This window comes from Fringilla coelebs, assembly GCF_963513975.1.
Source record: "Fringilla coelebs genome assembly, chromosome: 5".
Classification (NCBI taxonomy): Eukaryota; Metazoa; Chordata; class Aves; order Passeriformes; family Fringillidae; genus Fringilla; species Fringilla coelebs.
Window position 1 is genome coordinate 67,058,808 of NC_140033.1, and position 19,285 is coordinate 67,078,092.

At 48.1% G+C, this 19,285-nt stretch overlaps 1 protein-coding gene across 3 annotated transcripts in view; it reads left to right on the forward strand.

Annotated features, from left to right (window-relative positions):
* Positions 1–704: 704 nt before the first annotated feature.
* The window catches only part of B4GALNT3 (beta-1,4-N-acetyl-galactosaminyltransferase 3), a 67,259-nt gene continuing 48,678 nt past the window's right edge, over positions 705–19,285 (forward strand). For all 3 annotated transcript variants that reach the window (XM_084205422.1, XM_084205424.1, XM_084205423.1), the window contains exon 1: positions 705–905. In XM_084205422.1, the coding sequence (XP_084061548.1) occupies positions 761–905 (145 nt within the window). In that variant the 5' untranslated portion in view covers positions 705–760. The remainder of the gene's footprint in view (positions 906–19,285) is intronic.

A 19,285-nucleotide genomic window follows, 5' to 3' on the forward strand; every position in this document is an offset into this window, starting at 1 on the left:
TTCCTTCACCGAGGAGGAATGCAGTTTGCTGCCTCCAAGACAGCTTGGTGATTTGAATGAAACCAACAGCATGGTAAGGACTCTGAGAAGTCACTTCAAAACTGTGCTTGAGACATATAATGAAGCAGCAGTTTCACCCAGGGAAGGTCCTGGTCCTTCTATAAACCTCTGACATCCTCTCGCTGAGGGGGTCTGACGATGTAGCATCGTATCTGCTCAGCCGCTTGAGAAAGCAGGTTTGGAGGCTTCACCAGTCCTCTTCCTCCTCAGCGAGGAACGCACTTCCAATTACATACACCTGTCGCACCAGGTGAAAGACACGTTAAATGGATTCAGCTGTGTGTAGTAACAGCGTGAATTTAAATCGTCCCCTCTCGTTCTCCTTCCCTCCCTGCAGAGTAGTTACCATCCCGATCCTCACCGGCGGGATGCACCAACTCCAACAACTCCAACACCAACGCTCCTGGGGCACGGAGAGCGGCCGTGAGGGAGGTCCGGAGCTGCCACTGCGGCGGAATTCAGCGGCCAGGGCGGGAGCGGAGCCCTCCGGCAGCGCTGCCCGGGGGCTGGCCCCGCGGGGCGGAGGCAGGTGCGGGGGGCGGCGGCAGCGGGGGCCGGAGCTGCCCGCGGGGGCGGACGCTGCGCGCACCTGGGCCCGCCCCGCGCCGCGCACGGCGGGAGCGGCGGGGTCGTGCGGCCGGAGCGGCGCGGCCGGAGCCATGGCCCGGGGCGGCGGGGGCCCGGCGCCCTGAGCGGCGCCATGCGGGGCCGGCTGCTGGCGCGGCTGCGGCGCCGGAGGCAGCTGCGGCTGCTGCTGGCCCTGGGCGCGCTCGCCCTCGGGCTCTGGGCTGCCTACCTGGAGCTGGTGGCGGCGGCGGCCGGCGGCGGGGCTGCCCCGGAGCGCAGTGAGTGATCCCCGGGAGCGGGAGCGGGGCCGGAGGGGAAGGGAGGGAGCGGGGGGTCCCGTCCTTCGCAGCCCCGGCACCCCGCTATCCTCGGGAGCCCGTGCGGTGCCCCCTTTCCAGGCCGGCGGGGAGCGCGGGTGAGCGCAGCCGCGGGGGTCGGAGCGCGGCTTTGGCCCCCGGGAGTGCTCGGGCGCTGGGGCTTCCCTTCCCTGCTTTTGGCCTGCCTTTTGGCTCTCACCCCCTGTCTACCGGGAGACCTATCGAAAGCTGACCGTGCTGGAGCTATAGAGCCCGGAGCCACGGCTTTGAGATGTCTCTCATTCTTGGTGCCTTGGTGCGAACCTGTAAGGCAGCAGAGATGCTTTGAAGGCGGCTTTGATGCGAGGAGAAGTGGCTGCGGAGCGGGAGGGGATGCGCGCCGGGAGAGGCGCCCTGCCCGCCCTCTAACGGGCTCGCTGCGTGCAAACTTTGGGGAGTACAGCGGGGCTCAGGCAAAGTGCAGTGAGCTGCGCTTTGCTTTCTGAAGTAGAGGAACGTTCTGTCAGTGTCGTGTGACTTTTTGAGCTTCTCTTTTTGAGTTACAGAAAAGTTTCGAATGGCTCACGGTTTTGTAAGAGCCTGTGATGTGCTGCTGTTTATTAAACGATGCCAGTACTTGGTACTAATCTCATTTGCAAGTATTGTTCAGCTACATGTTAGTGTTTAACTATTGATACTTTCCAGTATATTGGTCCTTTCATTAAGTGTTATAAACCTCCTAATTTTTACTCCCACGAGTCAGGCTTGGTTTCAGTCTTAAAGCTTTGGACTGTGTCTGTGCAAGGAGCACCATGAATGTCTACTCCCACAAAGTCCATTGCAGGATTCAGCTTGTATTTTTGTTCTGTATTATGCATGATATTAAGGCTAAAAACACCTATTTATTGTTCCAGCAGTGTAACAGGTCTGATTTCTTTGGTTAGGATAAGTCTTCTAGTAATAATCCTCTTTTTATGCTCGGTGGAATGAGAAGATGAATTGCCCTATGAGTCTGCTTTGCATTACATCTTTCCTGCAATCTCACCATGCCTTTTACTGTATACATCACTTTGGCAAAACCCCACCAAAAATGCTCAGAGAAGATTTGTACAGGTGAGCAGAGGGCTTGTGTAGAACCAAGGGAGAAAACAACTGAGAAGTATTTAAAATAGTGGTTATGAGGAGAGAGGGGCTGAGTCAGGTATTTGGAGTTGCACAGCTGATGGTCCTTTCACTGCCAGCAATGCCGAGGGAGAAGGAGGGGATGGGAGAAATGGGCTGAGAGAGTGGGGACAGCAGAGATGTGCAGGAGAAAACAACTTTCTTAGTGAATTGGGTTATTCCTCTTTGCTTTAACACAGGGTTATTTTTACATCTCTGTTATAAAAGTCATTCTGTTTTAAGACTGAAACTGGAAACAGTGAGATGACTGCAGTTTGTACCAACCAAAACAGAACATGAACAAAATAATTGCATTATATTAAAGTTCAATTATATAAAATTCCAGGGTCTCTCAAATCCACCAGAGACGTGTCTGCTCATTGCAAACAGGAGGTATTTAAATGCTGCTGGAAAGGGTGGGAGGGTAAAATCCTCTGGCAGGCTGTTCCTCATGGCTCAGCATCACAGGGGGCTGTGGTCACACTGGGCACTTGGTGTCATGTTTTCTTGGCCTTGTAGCCAGAATCCTGGAACCTGCTAACAGGAGGAAGGTTAATCTGTGACCTTCCCCACCCTTCCTCTTGCCCTGCTGCCTCTAAAAGCCTGTTTTGTTTTAAGAGAAATCAGAAATCTGAGCAGAAGACAAATAGTATTTGTTTTCTTTTGGCTGTTAAAGCTAAGTAATATTTTCTTCTTTGGGGAGAGGGACGGCTGTGTTTGTGACTCCATGTGGTGACTCTTTTCAGGGTCCTGGGAAGCTGAGGGGGGGAGTGACTCTGCAAGCAGTGAATGAATAGTTTTTGCCTTCTTTCTGCATTGTTTTCTGTTGCATGTGCCAGGTGGGAACCCTATTGTAAGTCACTTCTGGGCCCGACCAAGAGCTGCCACCCCAACTTAGCTGATGCCACAGCCTTCCCAGTTATTAATGATAAAATTCAAAAGCTCTTTATTGGGTAATTTTTCTAGACAAAAGGCTAAAAGGCTCTCTCATTGAGGCCAGAAAGGTGAAAAGCTGTTGGGCTTGAAAGATCTACAGGAGATCAGTGTTTCCATCCTGTGCCTGTAATGGAGTTTCTTCTTGCCTCCCTAAAAGGCATTATAGTACAGCCTGTATATGGAAAGCCAAGTTTGCTTTTCCAGAAAGTGAGTCTTCCTCTTGCAAAGCTGTAAGGACTCAGAGAAAATATTACTTTTCCTCTCAGCCCTGCATGAGATAGAGCACAAGCCCCTCTGATGCCCCCACAGCATCCCTGCTCTCAAGTCTGGCTTAGAGCAAGTCTTCAGGCATGTGGATCCTCCTGAGCTTTATGCTCCTCTTCTCCTCTTACCCCCCAGGTCAGTGTGTGCTGGAGAGAGCAGATCAACACCCAGGGATGGGGGTTTGAGTAAGTGATGCTTAAAAATTGGGGCCCCAACTGTCCTCTCTTGAGGTGTTTGCAGCTCTGCTGTGCAACACACTCAAGCATATAAAATAGTTTGGATAAAAGTGAATGAGGAGTTTAGGAGAATATCCTGTAATCATCAGTATCCATTGGCATTCGTGATGCTTCATCACCATGTGCTGGGAGAGTCTCTGGCCTGAGGAAAGCTTTGCTGTAATGTTAAAGTGAAAGGTTGTGAGGGATCAGCCTGAGGTGCAGAACTCGTGCCTGGTGTGTGCCATGGCTTGGCATTTCTGTGTGCCAAAGTTGATTGGGAAAGTTGAGCTTTCAGGGAGGTTGGGGTGGGCTGGCCAGGCACAGAGGGCAGTATGGGCTCTTGTGAGTGATGGCTTTCCTTTGAAGGTGATGCTGAAATGAGTAGTCGGTCAGGTAAAGGAAAATAACTTGGCTTTTTTCCTTGTGATGTGAGTGTATTAAGGTGATATTCTTGCATGTTCTTTCCAGGGAGCCTTGTTGGCAGAACTGTTTGCTCATGGGTAGGAGGGTGTTTCTGTTGTTGTGGGGTTTGCCTTCTGGTCCTTTTTATTTTTTTTAATTGAGCATGTTTGGCTGGTTTGCTGCTCAATAGGTGTTTATAGGAATCTTAAACATGTCTGTAGCTGAGTGAAGAGAAACAAGCAGCCTGCTGTGAGCTGAAGATGGGCACACTCTCCTCACGTGGAATGTGGCCTGTTGTCATTCAAAACAAGTTGTAACAGGCAGGACACTGCCTCCCTGCCAGGAAACCCAGAAAGCTGGAGAGAGTCTATTGCTGCTGCTGACAGGCACTAACCTCTCTGGAGTGGGCTCTCCACTAGGAATGTTTTCCTCATCTTTATGAGCTGCTACACAGCACACTTTGCTCCTGCTGCAGATGGGGAAACTTTATTATTTAAAGGGTGAATGAGGTGTTTGGGAGGGAGAAAACACAGAGGTCTGGTTAGCAAGTCCTGCATCCTGCCTTTACTGCTGTAATTCAGGGCAGGGAGAGGGAAAACCCTCCTCCCAAAATACTGCCATTTCCATAGCTGCTGCAGTGCTGTTTGGATGGAAGAAGTGGTGGGTCTGACAACTCCTCCTGCTCCCTCTGTTTTTCTCTTCTATGCCCAGCAGTGCAGAAGGGTATGACTGAGGGAGTGAGGCTGATGTCAATGGGCTGTGTTTGCAGGCAGGATGTGCAGCAATCCTCCTTGGCTCTAAAAACTTGCATCAGCATGATGAAAACACAGCCCCATCCCTGAAGAAACTTGGAGGTGAGGTCATTCCCAGCCATTGCTGTGCAGAATCTGGTGTTTCTGCTGCAAAGACCATGGTATTTCAGGAGTCTATAAATCGTTTACACTGATTTCTTTTATTGCAGGTGTGTGTGTCACACTGAGCCAGGCACAGGGAAGGTGTTCAGGATCAGGTTGGAATCCTGGGAATTGCAGCTTGTAGGAACAAGGAGTTGGGGGCCCCTTTCTTAACTTGCCCTTCCCAACTGCTTCGACCTGCCCCTGTTCCTCCACATTTGATTGTTGTGAGTAAATAGCACTGGGAGTATGTTATCTTCCTATCTTGGATTGTGGTAGTGGTTTGTGTCTCGTTTAGGGTTTCAGACTGCTGCTTTGCTAACTCAGGAGTGTACATTCCCACTCTCTGAGTGGAAAATAGGATGGGTTCAGAAGAAACCATGGAAATGTACAAATAAAGAAGTCCTTATGGCAAGATGTTAGAAATGATCAACAAGAAAGCCAAACTAATAAATAATAAATAAATAATAAAATTAATAAATGCATTAATTAATAATAAAATTATTTTTGTGACCAAAATACGGTCCTCAAAAACCACAGCCAAAGAGACAGTGTCGAGCCCGGGATTGGCGCTGGGTGAACATAGATCTGACCTCTATCGAATCAGATTCCCCTCTGTTCACCAGTGCTGTTTCCAGCTGTGCTGTTTTATACAGTTTTTATGCCTGAGGCAGAGGTGCCCCAATTTCTTTTGTTACCCCGCAGATGTATGAAGTTTTTCTTTCACTGTGCAGGGTTGGACAGTCGCTGTTTCCTGAGTAGTGGCAGGAGCTGATCGTGTCAGGGGAAGTCAGATGTATGTTTCTTGGCGACTTGGGTTATCTTGATTGATGATATCTGTCAAGTGATGATAGTCCGTGGGTTTTCCCTGATGGCTCCTGAGGAAGCCCCATCTCCATTTTTCTATTAGCGAATTAGGCATTGTTCTCCTGCTGCCACCAGGAGTTTTGTAATTCCAGTGTGGTAACCTGTCTCCAGGTTGCTACTGGTCAGAGGCTGGTTGGATGTTAAATTCCTTTTACCATTTTTATTTTATACATCTCTCCTTAAGCATGAATTACTTTACATTATATATTACACGAGACTTCTAACTCCTCACTGTGTACATCTTCAGTATCCCTTTGCTTTCCCAGAACATTGGCTTCTTATCCCTGCACCATGTGTGCTCTGACCTTCAGGCATCCAGGCCGCTACAAAGCAGTGCCAATTTCCTGAGTATGGATGTGAATGGGCAGGTGAATGTGTTTGTGTGAGAAGACTGTCTGCCAGAAAGGTGAAGTTGGACATTTAATGTAATGTATAAACTCCCCCCTCTTGCCTGCGTGCACACACACCCCGAGGAGCACACCTACACCGGCAGGTTCATTCCCATGCTCGGGGCTGGCTCCCGCAATCCCTCACACGCCATCTCACCTCACCTGCCTGGGCACGCACGGTATCGCTCTCTGCCGAGCTGATTGCCCCGAGGTTCCTCAGTGCACGTGGGAGAAATGGGGCCAGGTGGTGTCTGAGGTGTGTGTTTCCTCTCTGTGCAAGCTGCTAACCCAGGTATCCCCCTCAAAGCACCCTCTGCTGAGGGGAGTGTCTCTCATGAAGCCTCCATGTGGTGTTTGTGTGCTTAGAGGGACACTGGTGAGGCCTTTGCTCAGAGGGCAGCGCCATTCCCAAAGCACAATGTGGGCCTGGAGCTGTGAGGGGAGGGATGTCTGAAGTGTGTATTTCCTCTCTGTGCAAGCTGCTAACCCAGGTATCCCCCTCAAAGCACCACTCCTGAGGGGAGTGTCTCCCATGAAGCCTCCATGTGGTGTTTGTGTGCTTAGGACACTGGTGAGGCCTTTGCTCAGAGGGCAGCGCCATTCCCAAAGCACACTGTGGGCCTCTAGCTGTGAGGGGAGGGATGTCTGAAGCGTGTATTTCCTCTCTGTGCAAGCTGCTAACCCAGGTATCCCCTTCAAAGCACCCTCTCCTGAGGGGAGTGTCTGTACCATGAAGCCTGTATGTGGTGTTTGTGTGCTTAGAGGGACACTGGTGAGGCAGCGCCATTCCCAAAGCACACTGTAGGCCTATAGCTGTGAAGGGAGGGATGTCTGAAGTATCTATTTCCTCTCTGTGCAAGCTGCTAACCCAGGTATCCCCTTCAAAGCACCCTCTCCTGAAGGGAGTGTCTCTACCATGAAGCCTCCATGTGCTGTTTGTGTGCTTAGAGGGACACTGGTGAGGCAGCACTGTTCCCGGCAGCACCTTTCCCAAAGCACTTTGTGGGCATTGTTTAGCTGTGGGGGGAAGGATGTGCTCTGCAGGCAGGGCAGGGGGGCTGCCAGGGGTCAGGGTGACCAGAGGTGCTGAGGCATCCTGCTCTGGTGTGTGTAAGGCAGCCAGCATCTCCAGGCCCATGGTCACAGCCCAGGCTGCTCCCACAGGCTCCAGGGGAGAGCCCAGGGTGTCACCTGTGACATCCACACGTGATCAGGGTCTAAGAAGAAAAAAGTTTTTTATTCTGCGTGCTCTCCAGCTTATATACTCTTAACAAAGCGTGATCTTAAGTCATTAACTGCATCACAGTAACATTACATTCATTGGTGCAAAGCAATTAGTGTCACTATAATTGGCAAAAGTTTTACAGAAATTTAATAAGGCATGTATACACATCTACTTAGGCACGTAATCTAGCTTACAAAAATTTTCATGTATCTTTTCTGTTTCCATGCTGATGGCCTTGTCTTCTTCCTTGCTATGGATACACTCAAAATCAGCAATTGTTATTTCTTCTATTAACTCAGCTTTGCTGGTAAGCCAGCTGTCAAACCCCTCCATACCAGGGTTATAGGGAGCAATGTGGATCACCCTGGAGCTTGGTTGGGAGGTTCATTGATGCAGCAAGTGGGGAAGCCCAGATCTCAGGTGGCTGTGCCATGCTTGTCCTGGGCCAGAACATCCCTCCCCTGCTGCTGGGGTAGGTGCTGCAGGTAGGTTGTGAACCTGGTGCTTCTTCACCCACTTCCAGTCAGGTGGGTGTTTGTTTTCTTGGAACTTGGCCTGCAGTTTGTCTGGCCTCAGCAGATCCCCAAATAATTTGCCAAGATTACATACCACCTTTATAAATAAACTCTTGTGTCATCTCTTCATGTACTCATGTTAACTATGACAGATTTGTGTAGTGGTGTGCCAGAACAGCATGTATTCCTGCACACACCTTCCTGTCATGAGTTTGGACTGGTTTAGAATGGCTTGGATCTCACAGGGGTGCCCTCCTGTGCATCTCCCCCACACCACAGGGGCAGGGCAGAGGAATGATGCTGTCTTCTGGAGATGTTTCTGTGTGCTGCAGTAACAGAGAGGCTCTGCCTCCTCTCACCTGCAGGTCCAGGCAGATGTGAGGGAAGATGGACATCATCTTTCATCTGGTGGTTTGAAATTACTGACATCTGCAGGATGGAGAAAGGCAGGATGCCCTCCTGAGGACAGAGACTGCCTTGTAGGTTCTGGCACTTGGGAATGGAGTAATTATGGGGTTCTTCCTCCTAGCCTCAGGAATTTATATATTTTGTTGAGTTTCCCTTTCCTATTTGTTCTTGCTCTGCACTATTGCCTCTTACAGTCACTTCCTAATTCCAGTGCTTTTATTTGACTTGCAGTAATAGCTGAGAAAGACTTTCCAGAAAAGGAAATAAGCTGGCTGATTTACATATGGTGTGAGATTTCAGAAAGACCCATGTGCCGTGGGTGGAAACAGTTGTGAATCTGGGCCTTGGATACTCACCCTTTTCATGATGTTAGAAATTCATAGCCTGTATGTGTCATGAGCCAAGCCAGAGTACACTGGGATCTTGACCAGAGCTGCTCTGTATTTCTGTTTTCCTGAGAAGACTTTCCCGTGCCAAAGTGCAAAGGCCTTTGATGTTCTTCATCTGGAGAGAGTTCCTGATGCTTTGAGATGCTTTGATGGTCTGGGATTTTGCTGACATTAAGCTCTCCTAAGACATCACAGGAAAATAATTTGTGTTGCCATAATAAATAATTTAAATCAACTACACAGAATAATAATAATATTCAAGTAGCCAGTCTTTAAGATGTTGAATCATTTGAGGCATTCCAAAGATTTTGGGTGGACTTGAGTCCCCTTGAAGCATCAGTGCCCCTCAAAAGATCCCTAATTGTGATTTTATCATTTCCTAAGGCTTAGCTATTTCAGCATTATCTGTTTCCCATTCGAGCTGTCCTGGGGGTTTTTTAAGGGGTAAAAGAGGTTAATGTGGGGTTTTATTCCTCAGCTTCTAAAAGAAGGGGATTAAGCTGTCACAGATTACAGTGTAGGTCTGATACCCCTGTGTGGTAAGATTGTCACGTCTGGGGCTATTTTTCCTTTTCCATGTCACTGTTTTCCATCAGAACTAAAAATGGTAAGTCCCAGGCCTTTGCATCATCCTTGGGGCTTTCCCTTCTTACTCCAGTGACCTCGATGTTGATTTCTGACAGCTCAAATATTCTTTGTTTGTTTGTTTTTTTACCAGTTGGAAATTGACAGCCAGTGCTAGTCAGTAATGTAAAAACACTGCATACACATTGAAAGCTTGACTATGACAGGCATGTGTTATCTTTTTGACTTTCTTTTCCTCATGTGTTCTGAGTTGTGAGCATTAGGAACTAGTAGCCTTACATGGTAGCCTGTGTTTCACTGAAATATGTAAATTCACACTCACCAAACAGTAGTTCATGGTCACATGCTGTTGCATTCCATTCACCAGTAAAAATAGTTTATCTGTGTCATTGCCTGTGATGGCCGCAGAATTGCCTAGTAGAGCTCTCTTGGAGTGGGGATAATCTGTCTGCATTTATGATATGTGTATTTTTCCTGCCATTCTAAATAAGCCTTTTTACCTTCCTTGAAGAGGCTATTTATTTATTTCCATGGCATTAGTGTGGGCTTGGCCCATATATTTGTTGTTGGCAACTCCCACCAGCTTTCTCAAAGCTGCCACTCATTTGAGCCTAGTTAAGATGCCTGCAGCCCTTCTTGTAAATGCTTCACTTCCTAAGTTAGTTTTATTTATATTTCATAATGCAATTTTCTGTAAAATTGCAGTAGTCATGTCTGGGTGCTATTAACCCCATCTGAGCTGCAGAAGAAAATTTATAATAGGCTGAGAATATCCTGTCCAGACCACCCTGTACTAACAGCCTCCATTACCTGCTGCAGCAGCTCGCTCTGCAGTAGCTGCCACCATCCGTGTTTTGTTGTAAACAGGCCAGTTGGGACTGTTTTGTTTGTTTTCCATCAAAAATGAAAAATAAACAATCTGCCAAAACCAAGTTCTTCCATTGAACCTGGACTGGACTATAATTTCCAGAGGTGTACCTTGGTAATAATTGTCTGCTTTACATAAGGAGTAAATAGCAATTGCAAAATGAGGCTTCTCCCATGTCTTGAAAACATCAATGCATGCTTGTGTAAGAGTAAGTTCTGTGACCAAAGGTTCTGCCCCACAGTCTGTACTCTCACACCAATGGGAGGGAGTAGTTAGTTGCATCTACTTGGAAATTCAAAGTAACATCCAGGCCAAGGGGTTAAGAACAAAGGCATTATTAAGATCTTTACCAGCTCGTGTGTTGCTTCTTTTTCTTGGGGAACAACAACAACAAAAAGACAGTGAAAAGGTTTGTTTTTAAATCTAGAGTACAGCAAGGGTGAACCTGGAACTTGTGGGTCTCCTGTTGTGCCAGCGCAGTGGCCAGAGGGAGGCTGAGCCTCATCTCCCTGGGAGTACCGCTGCTGAGTGTGTGGAGCTGAACATTTTCAGGGAACTGCATCAGTGGGGGGGGTCATAAAGGGCCACGTTCCCCCTCCCTGTTCCCCAGAATCTTGTGGGCACCATCTTGTCCAGGGAATCCCAGGCATGGGCTGAGGAGGAGGCTGGAGCCTGAAGCATCCAAGGGGAGATGGAGGGCAGCCCAGGAGGCAGCAGAGTGGTGTGATCCTCAGGAAAGGGGCCCTTCACCCCACCCAGCCTCTTCTTTCTCTCACAGTGGATCATCTTTCATGGCACAGGTATCCCAGCTTCCCAAACAGCCATCCTTGGCCATATAATTGCCTCATGCTCTGAGCCACCTCACTGCCTTCTGTTCTGGGCCCTATAACCACAGGGACTGTGGCTGCTGACCCACAACTCCCTCAGGTTCCAAGGGTGTTCAGAACAGAGGTGTCCCACAGCAGCAAGGCAAGTCGGTGCCCACTTTTTTGTGGGAAGGCAGATAGGGACACATAGGAAAGATGAGAGATGGCATCAGCCACTTGGCAGCAATGTAAATATCTAAATGGATCTAAATTCATATGGGTTCTAGAAACATTTTCAGTGCTAAATACAACCTGAATGATGGTTTGTGGAAAAAGGTTTTGCCAAGTTGATGCTTGGTTTGTCTCCACATGCTGGCTGGGCCACCAGCTGTAAGCACCTCAAGCCCCAGAAGTGGTTTGGTGTGAACCATCATTCTCCTCTCCCCTCTCAGGCAGGGGCAAAGCCTTCTTTATACAAGTGTTTAATTAATCAGGACCTAAGCAGTCCTGGGTTTGTGGGATGATGAGCAGAGCTTGTTTCATCACCTTTTTTTGCCCATGTGCCTTGACTGCTCTGTCTCTGTCACCAATTCCCAGGGCCATTCCTGAGCCTGCTCTTTTTTAGCTGCTTCCTCAGTCAGGAAGAGTAAGTTGCACGAAGGTCAGTTGTACTGCTCCGTGTTTTGCTTTGTTGGGAGCTTATTTATACTTGAAAAGATGCATTCTAATTCTGTCTCTGCTGTTTTGGTTACTTTTTCTTCAGGGAATTGCACACACTTTGTGGTACCAGGATTTGACAGAATTTAACCTTGGTAATGGGTGTTTTCCTTTTCCATGAAATTACTGGCTGTAGTTTATGATATGTATTTACTTGTTCATGTTGCTCACCTGCTCCAGTAGTGGAGCTAAGATTGTCAGCATTGAGCCTGAATTTAATTTGCCTTTTCTGCCAGTGCCTTTCATCCATTGGCAGTTTCTCTGTTGCTGGCAGGGTGCTGCTCATCTGCACCTAGCCTGCAGATAATAAACGCCTTCACTTTTCTTTTTCCCCTCTCTCTGAGCCCTCATCTTCATCCCTGCTGCTACTCTGAGGAAGTGCTGATGTTGCTAGCACAGCTCTGCACTTGTGATTCCTCCCAACATACCACCCTTCCTTGCAGGTCTCTCAAGGCTTTTCCAGGCAGATCTCGCTGGCTGGCTCCTCTGGCTGCAGTGGGGAACAGGGTCCTTGGTGTGTGCTGGTGGGGCAGGGGAGGGGCACTCCCTCTTTGAACTCCTGCTGTACTCTGCCTCAGTCTGGCCAGTATTATTTCAGTTTGTCTGAACTGTCTGATCGCTGTCTGCATTCCATCAGCCCCAGCAATGTGGCCGATTTCCTTTGCTTTGCAAATTGTAATTGCTTTGCCAATTAACTCTGGGTCTTCCAGTACACTTTCTTAAGTGCTTTTTTCCAAAACTCCATGCTTCCCAAAAGGCATGACTAGTTGGGGTTTTTTTCCTGTTTTTTTTTTGTTGGTTTGTTGTTTTTGTTTGGGATTTTTTTTTTTTCACTTTTTGGGGTGGTTTTTTTATGTGTTTGTTTCAGTTTTGTTGTTTTGGTTTTCATGGGGGTTTTTTGTTTGTTTGTTTTAAAAATATTTATTCTTTGTAAATTTTGTTTTCACCTTTTTCTTATAACTTTTCGTTTGACTTTGATACACAACACTGGCAGATCAAGGAGGGAAAGAAGCATTTTAGCAAGTTTGGAAGCTCATGCAGAAGTACAGGAAGAAAGAAAACTGGAAGGTAAAATCAGCAGAAGAGGAAGCATTTGAAAGTACAGATGACAGAAATTATTTAACAAAAGCAAGGAGTGGCCAAAAATGGGACATAGTAAGATAAGTATCAGGGCAGAGTGATCAGAAAATGCCAATGGCCCCTAAAATATTGTAATGTGTAAGGAACTGAAGGCTAGATTAGAAGGAAATACTTGGGGTTTCAGTGGAGCAGAGATGCTGGAACAGACATCAGAAAGAGAGATGTAGAAAGAAGAGGGCACAGAATAAACCCCTGTTTTAGGTTTAAAAGAGGTGGAGGAAAACACAGGGATAAAACTTAGAGAAGTTTGTAGGAATCATAAGCTACTCTACCAGGATGGTTACAAATGTATTTAGTGTCATGAGGGTGTTTGGTGCCTTTAAAATCAGTAGCATGATGGCTTTTTACTGTGGTTAGTGTCTGTTGAGACACCTGGCTCCCCTGTGTAGGACATGGTGCTCAGTGCTGCAGATGCTGCTCTAGACTGGAAGAGCATGGTTACTTGGTTTGTCCTGGGTGTCAGATGCTCAGCACTTTGTCAGTTTTTTCTGCAGAAAAAGATTTGCTAATATAGTCAGGAATTTTTCATGTATCCCTCCTTATTTGCAGAGTCCCTTTTCTCAATGTACAGTGAAAATTGCATAAGAGATGCTTGGTTTGCACATAGTTCAAACTATGGTCAGTTTGGTTCATGGTCAGCATGAACCAAACTGACCATAGTTCAGTTCATGGTTCATGGTCAGCATTTAAACCAGAAACTTTGAATTTGCTGAGGTTCATGCTACCTCTGTTCCTTTCATAATCCTCAGGGCCCCCGTCCTGTCTTGCCTTTTGGGGGTTTTCATTTTACACAGAGGGACAGGTGTTGTTTGCTGGAACCAGTGCAAGTTTGCATCTGGACGCAGGGAAATTCTCCCTGCTCACCTCCCACCCCGAGCACTGATCCACACAGCAGGGACTGCAGCACTGCAGACTCAGCAGGGAAGGCATCCCATCCCTGGGTAAGGATTCTGTGGTAGGCAGGATGCTGGAGAAGGGACCATTATGGGAAGGAGCCAGACCAGGCTCTCCTGTGAGTAATATTGATGCTTGTTCAGCATGGCACACTGGGGTCCAGCATGCACCACCTCCAGGACTATCCCAAAGTGTGTAAAACTCACGGGATCCTGTTGCAGGTTTGCATCCTCAGTTATTCCTCTGGGCAGAACGAGAGTCCTGACAGCTCCCAGAGATCCTCTTGCTCCATCTCTCAGCCATGGGAGATGGCTGAGCTGCTGCACATGGGAGTGTGGCACGCCTTGCCTGCTCCCAGCCCTCACCTCGGTGCTGCCCAGCTTTCCACAGCTGAGCTGCTGCTGCTGCCTGGGTGGAGAGCCAGAGCCTAAAATTAGCAGGGAGCTCTTCTCTTGCCAAGTGCTGTGTCTGACCCAGCTGGGCCTGGCGGGGTAGAGAGGAAAACGCTCTTAAATCTCTCCACACAGAGCACCCTGCGTGCCTGCTGCCTTCTGGGGGGGCTCCCTGCCAGGGTGGGGATGCCTTGCCCTGGGGATGCTGCAGCAGTTGGGAGAGCAGGATATTGCCAAGAGTCCTGGGACATGATAGAAAATCCTGATTCTCAGAATTCTGTTTCCTTCTTGTTCTCCTTTTGAATAGCATATAAACAGCTGGGGAGGCCAGCTCTTGCTCCTGGGCACTTTCAGAGCTTCAGGCGTATCCTCACTTGTGGAAAGGTTTTCTGGGCAAATGAAGGGTTTGGCTGCCCTAAGAAAATTAGTGTCTATTCACCACTGCCAGCCTGCCAGAACAAGCTGCTAGAGATTTCACTGTCCCCAGTAGCTGCCCACCCTAAATGAGAGCTTGTTTGTTCTATATTACAGGGTGGCCTGCAGGAGGGGCCGTGGCCTGGTGATTACAGCACATATTTGGGTGAACAGGGACCTAGACCAGCCTTGTCTCTGCTGCTGAACAGCCAAGGCTTTGGAACAAGCTGCTTTGACCTCCCATGCCTCAATTAGGCTCTATGTCAAAGGTGTCAGTGACAATTGTTATTTATTCTTTTAAAATATTTCATGTTCATGAATGAAAAAGCATTCACTGGGCTCCAAATGTGTTCACTCCAAGGGGAGAGCCTCTTGTTTCATTATTCTGAAGGACCCAGCCTGCCCTACTGGAGGAGCCCTCCTGGTTTGGCTTCCCCAGGCATGCTGCCACCCTGTCTTTTGTGAGCCAACTCTGCCATTGTGTGTAAAGCAGGGGCAGGAACTTGTCTGGGCCCCCAGAATACAGATCTCATCTCTGACCTTTCCCATCCATTGCACTTGCCTAAACTGCACAGCCCGGGGCAAAGAAAGGGATGGAAGAATGCAGCTGAGGTGGGGACTTCGGTCTTTAAACACTATTCCTTTTTCCAAGGTAGAGCTGTCTGCAGTGGGTGCAAGGACAGCACAATGGCTAAGTGTGGCCATTGCAGGCAGAACTAGCGAGGGGGACAGCTCTGGAGGAGGCAGTCTGAGGGACACCATTGGTGTGGTGGAGCAAGATGAGCAGCCTAAAAAAGGTCAGGGTAAACGTTAACATGGTTTGCATTGGGATTTGGGTTTTATCTGCAATAGGTGGTGGGTACTGCTTCTAGGGAAGGCTGCAGGAAGAAGAAAAGAAAGGAGGAAGGCATGTTCACAGTCTGTCTGGTGACTGTACCTGCTGAAAGGGATATGAAACTCCCCTTTTCCTGCAAATAGCAGAGAAACAGGAGCAGCTGGGATAGCTGCACTAGCTGTCTTTTGCATTCGACCAGCCATCTTGGAAAGTGGACTCTGGAAGTGTACAGATGATGTGTGCCAGCCCTCTGCCAGGTCTCCATCACTTTAGATGGACAGGGAAGAAAGAGAGTTACAGGACTTTTGCCTGCTGGAGGTGGAGTGAGGACTGTCTGCGTGAAGGACATCAAGGTGTTTTTAGCATGGGTGAAGATAGGCAGAGTATAAAATACATGGCAAATGTGCCTCCTACTGCTGCAAGAGGACCTGCTCAGGGCTACTGTTTTTGCTGGAAAGGATTTGCTTGCCTGAAACCCAGGAAGGTGAAGAAAGCACCACTTTCTTTCACCACAGGCTGGGGAAGAAGGAAGGCAGCTGTGTCTTGCTCTTCCTCCCCTCACACAAATCTGGCAAGTCCTAATAGAGGATTCTTTCCTGATGCTGACACCCCATGCTCCTGGCAGCTCCTGGCTCTGTGTGCTGGCAGTGGGAGTGCAGGAGGGCTGGGGATGGAGCAATCCTGTGATTGCTGCTGGGCCAGGGGCTTAAGGCATTTGTGTCACTTCAGCTCACAAGCCTGAGGATGCACTTGCCTTTTCCTAGATGAGTCTTGTTCTGTGATGGAAAAGTGGCTTTTTCCTGCACTTGCTGGTTACAAATGAGAGTGACCTCCTTGCCCTTTGTGATCATCATTTACTGAGAAGTGGGTGAAGTGCTTTTCCCATGTTCCCTTCCCCTTGCTGAACTCTGTTTTGATGCTGACTACTGGCAAAAATACAAATTTCTAACCCGACAGCCACTGGAAATGGCCTGCTTTTGCTGTCTGAGGCTGTCCAGGAGGAGCCTGTGTTCCAGCTGCAGCTCTGGGCTCCCCTGTCTGTGCCAGTCAGGCTGTGAGCATTCCTGCCCAGGGCCCTGCAGAGTTGCTGGGAAGATGCTGGGTGACATGAAGTGCTTTAGGCAGTGTGCAGTGGGGGCTCTTTGTCTGCCCTGGAGAAGGCATTGGGAAGGGACTGGTGCTTTCCTGAAGCTGGAGCAGCATGCATTGCCAGCACTTGGGCAAATGAAGGAGGGCTGGAGTATGACTTGGAGGGTGCCCCTTGTGTCCCTGTGCTTAATTCAGCTCTTCAGCTAGTTGGTTTAAAATCCACCATTGCAATAGTTTGCTGCCTCCCCTCTGGAGAGCTGGGCATTTACAAGGTCTGCAGAGATCTCTGCTCAAAGTTAAGCTGTTAAAATTCACAGAGATGCCTTTCTTGGGTTCAGCAGGTCTCAAGACTCTTATTGTCGCAGACCCTGGAACTGGAGTGGTTCTAGTGGGTGACCTGCTACTCTTACCCTATATCCCCTGGTGTTAGATTGGGGTGTATGTCTCTAATTGTTGAGTGAAATTAAAAGGCAGCTTAAAGCTTTAGTCACTGGAAAGCTTTGTTGGGAGAGTGGAGCTTCATACATTGCTTGGCTGAGGGTAGAAGCCCCCAGAAGGAGGACAGCTCAGGTGTTTGATACTGGGCTCGTTCTCAAATCAGGCTTCATGGGGGGAATCTCCCAGAGCAAACATATACAAGTTAAAAAAAAAAAAAAAAAAGAGAAAATAAAGAAAAGAGAGAATGAGAGAAAGTGGTGATAGCAGGGAGTAAAGCATTTGAGCCATCATTGTGCTTGTAGCAAACACTCAGGACACCCCTTGTCCAGCCCTGGCCACCTTGGCAGGCCAAGGCAGAGGCATGAGGCTTTAGTGATTTTTCTCCTGAAAGTGGTAGATCCATTTGTGCAGTTGGAGGCACATAAGTTATCATTTTTTCTTTAATGCTTTCAAATTTAACCAGCTATGTCTGTTGTGGGTGCTTGGGATTTGCCATGTCACTATGTGGCTTAAATGAAACCATGTGTACCTTTGCATTCTTTGTCAATAATCCAGATTTTAAAAATTACTATTATTTCAAGTAGATTTGATGGTACCGTTTGGATCTATAGCTTTGTAAAGAAATAAGCATAATTTTATTCTCTGCATGTGTGTGCATGCTGCTGTCTCCTATGTAAAACTGTCCCATTGCACATTTGTAGGCACATCACAGTATATCAGGTTCTAAAGGCATGTTCTTCATGTAGAGTGTCTCTCTGTGATCTAAGCAGTACAAAATCAGCCCAGAGTCCAGAAACTCAGAAACTAGCAATTGAATCTCCCAAGAAGAGAAAGGCCTAACCCAATTTTGCATTGTGTGCCAATTAGCCTCATGATAGCACCTTTTAAGTGTCCTGTGCTCCAAAGGCACCTGTGTTCCTTCTGTTTGCTGAGCATATCTAATCAAACCTGTTTGTTCCAGGTTAAGAGCTATTATTTCCCATCAGAAGAATTGCAGCACCTGTACTTCACATTGTGTTGTTTCAGGTGGCCAGGGAATTTGATGCTGAGCTCCACTACTGGGGCAATTTTACATGCACTTAATTACCCAAGGTGGCCTGTGTGGAGCTGATCTGTAATAAACATCCAGTTGCAGCTCCTCCCTCTCTGCTCTGAACCAGAGGAGGTTACATGTGAAGTGGAGATGAGGTGAGGGTTTTGGCAGCTAAGCAGTGTGCTGCTGCTCTTAAACAACTTGCTGACAGTGCTCAGTGAATTGTTTTGTAGACCAGGAGGACATCTTCAATGCCAGCTTTACTATTCTGCATGAAAGCCTTGCAGGCTGCAGTGGTTTCCTTTGTGTGGAGCCAGGGTGTGGGAGGCATCATTACACTCTGCTCTGATGTTTTAACATTACAGTTAGTGTTGAGATACAGCCTGGGATTCATGGGATCAGTCTTAGATGTAGTCTGAAAACATCATGAGTGATACAGGGTGTCTTCTGCATTTGGTGTCTACCAGAGGAGAAGGTGCTTTCGAGCACTTTCTCTTCAGTGTTGGTCCCTGCTAACACAGGGTTTCTGTTGTTGCCTTCCCTTGTGCTTGGTGGTAGCCAGGGATCCTCTCTGTGTGGGGTACTGATGCAGTGAAGGCACCACAGGTGAGAGGCTTCAGGAAACAGTCCATGTCAGTTACATGCTGCTGTCTCCCATGTAAAACTGTCCCAAGGAACCTTTGTGCATTTGTAGGCACATCTCAGGTGTGTGCTGCAATTCCTGTACCAGCCCCCTGCCCAGGGGAAGTCAGCAGCCCCCAGATAACCCCAGCCTGTGCCTTAATGATTGCAGCACTTGCTCACTCCTTTATGTTGTTGCACCAGTCTTCCCCTCCTCCCTCCTTCCACACCCAAAGCCCCACATCGCACTGCTCCTCCCTGCAAAACATCTCTACTCCTGCCAAAAGACATCCCTTCATCTCTGAGACTGTCCACCCACCTCATCTCCCAGCTTCACGTTCCTCCCTGTGCTCTCTGGGTGTTTGGATGTGTTCCCCACACGTTCACTCCTCTTCACACATACCTGTCCACCACAGCATGCAAGTGCCTGCTTGTTGCTGACCTCGCCTACTTAGTGCTGCTTCACTGTGTTCCCCTGAATGTTTTCATGACCATGAAAGCCTTGCTATCCCCTGCCAAACTCCTGGGACTGCACGGCTTGCAGTATGTTACAGTCCTTTTACATTCTGGGATCCTTTAAGGTGGAGAACAATGTTGATGTATTCGAGAGGTCAGATCCCGAAATAAATAAGACATGACATGGCCATTGCAAGTTTCCTTTCTAGGGTTGCAGCCATGCATTTACATTTCAAATTCTTCCACTATCCCACACCATTTCCTTACCTGGAGGGGTGGCACTGTGTGTAATAGAAGGATTACAATGTACAGAGCTCACAGCTGGGAGCCTCTGGGTAAGAATTAAGGAGCAAACAAATAATGCAAATGTCATTGTAGGAGGCTACTATAGACCTTCTAGCCAGGAC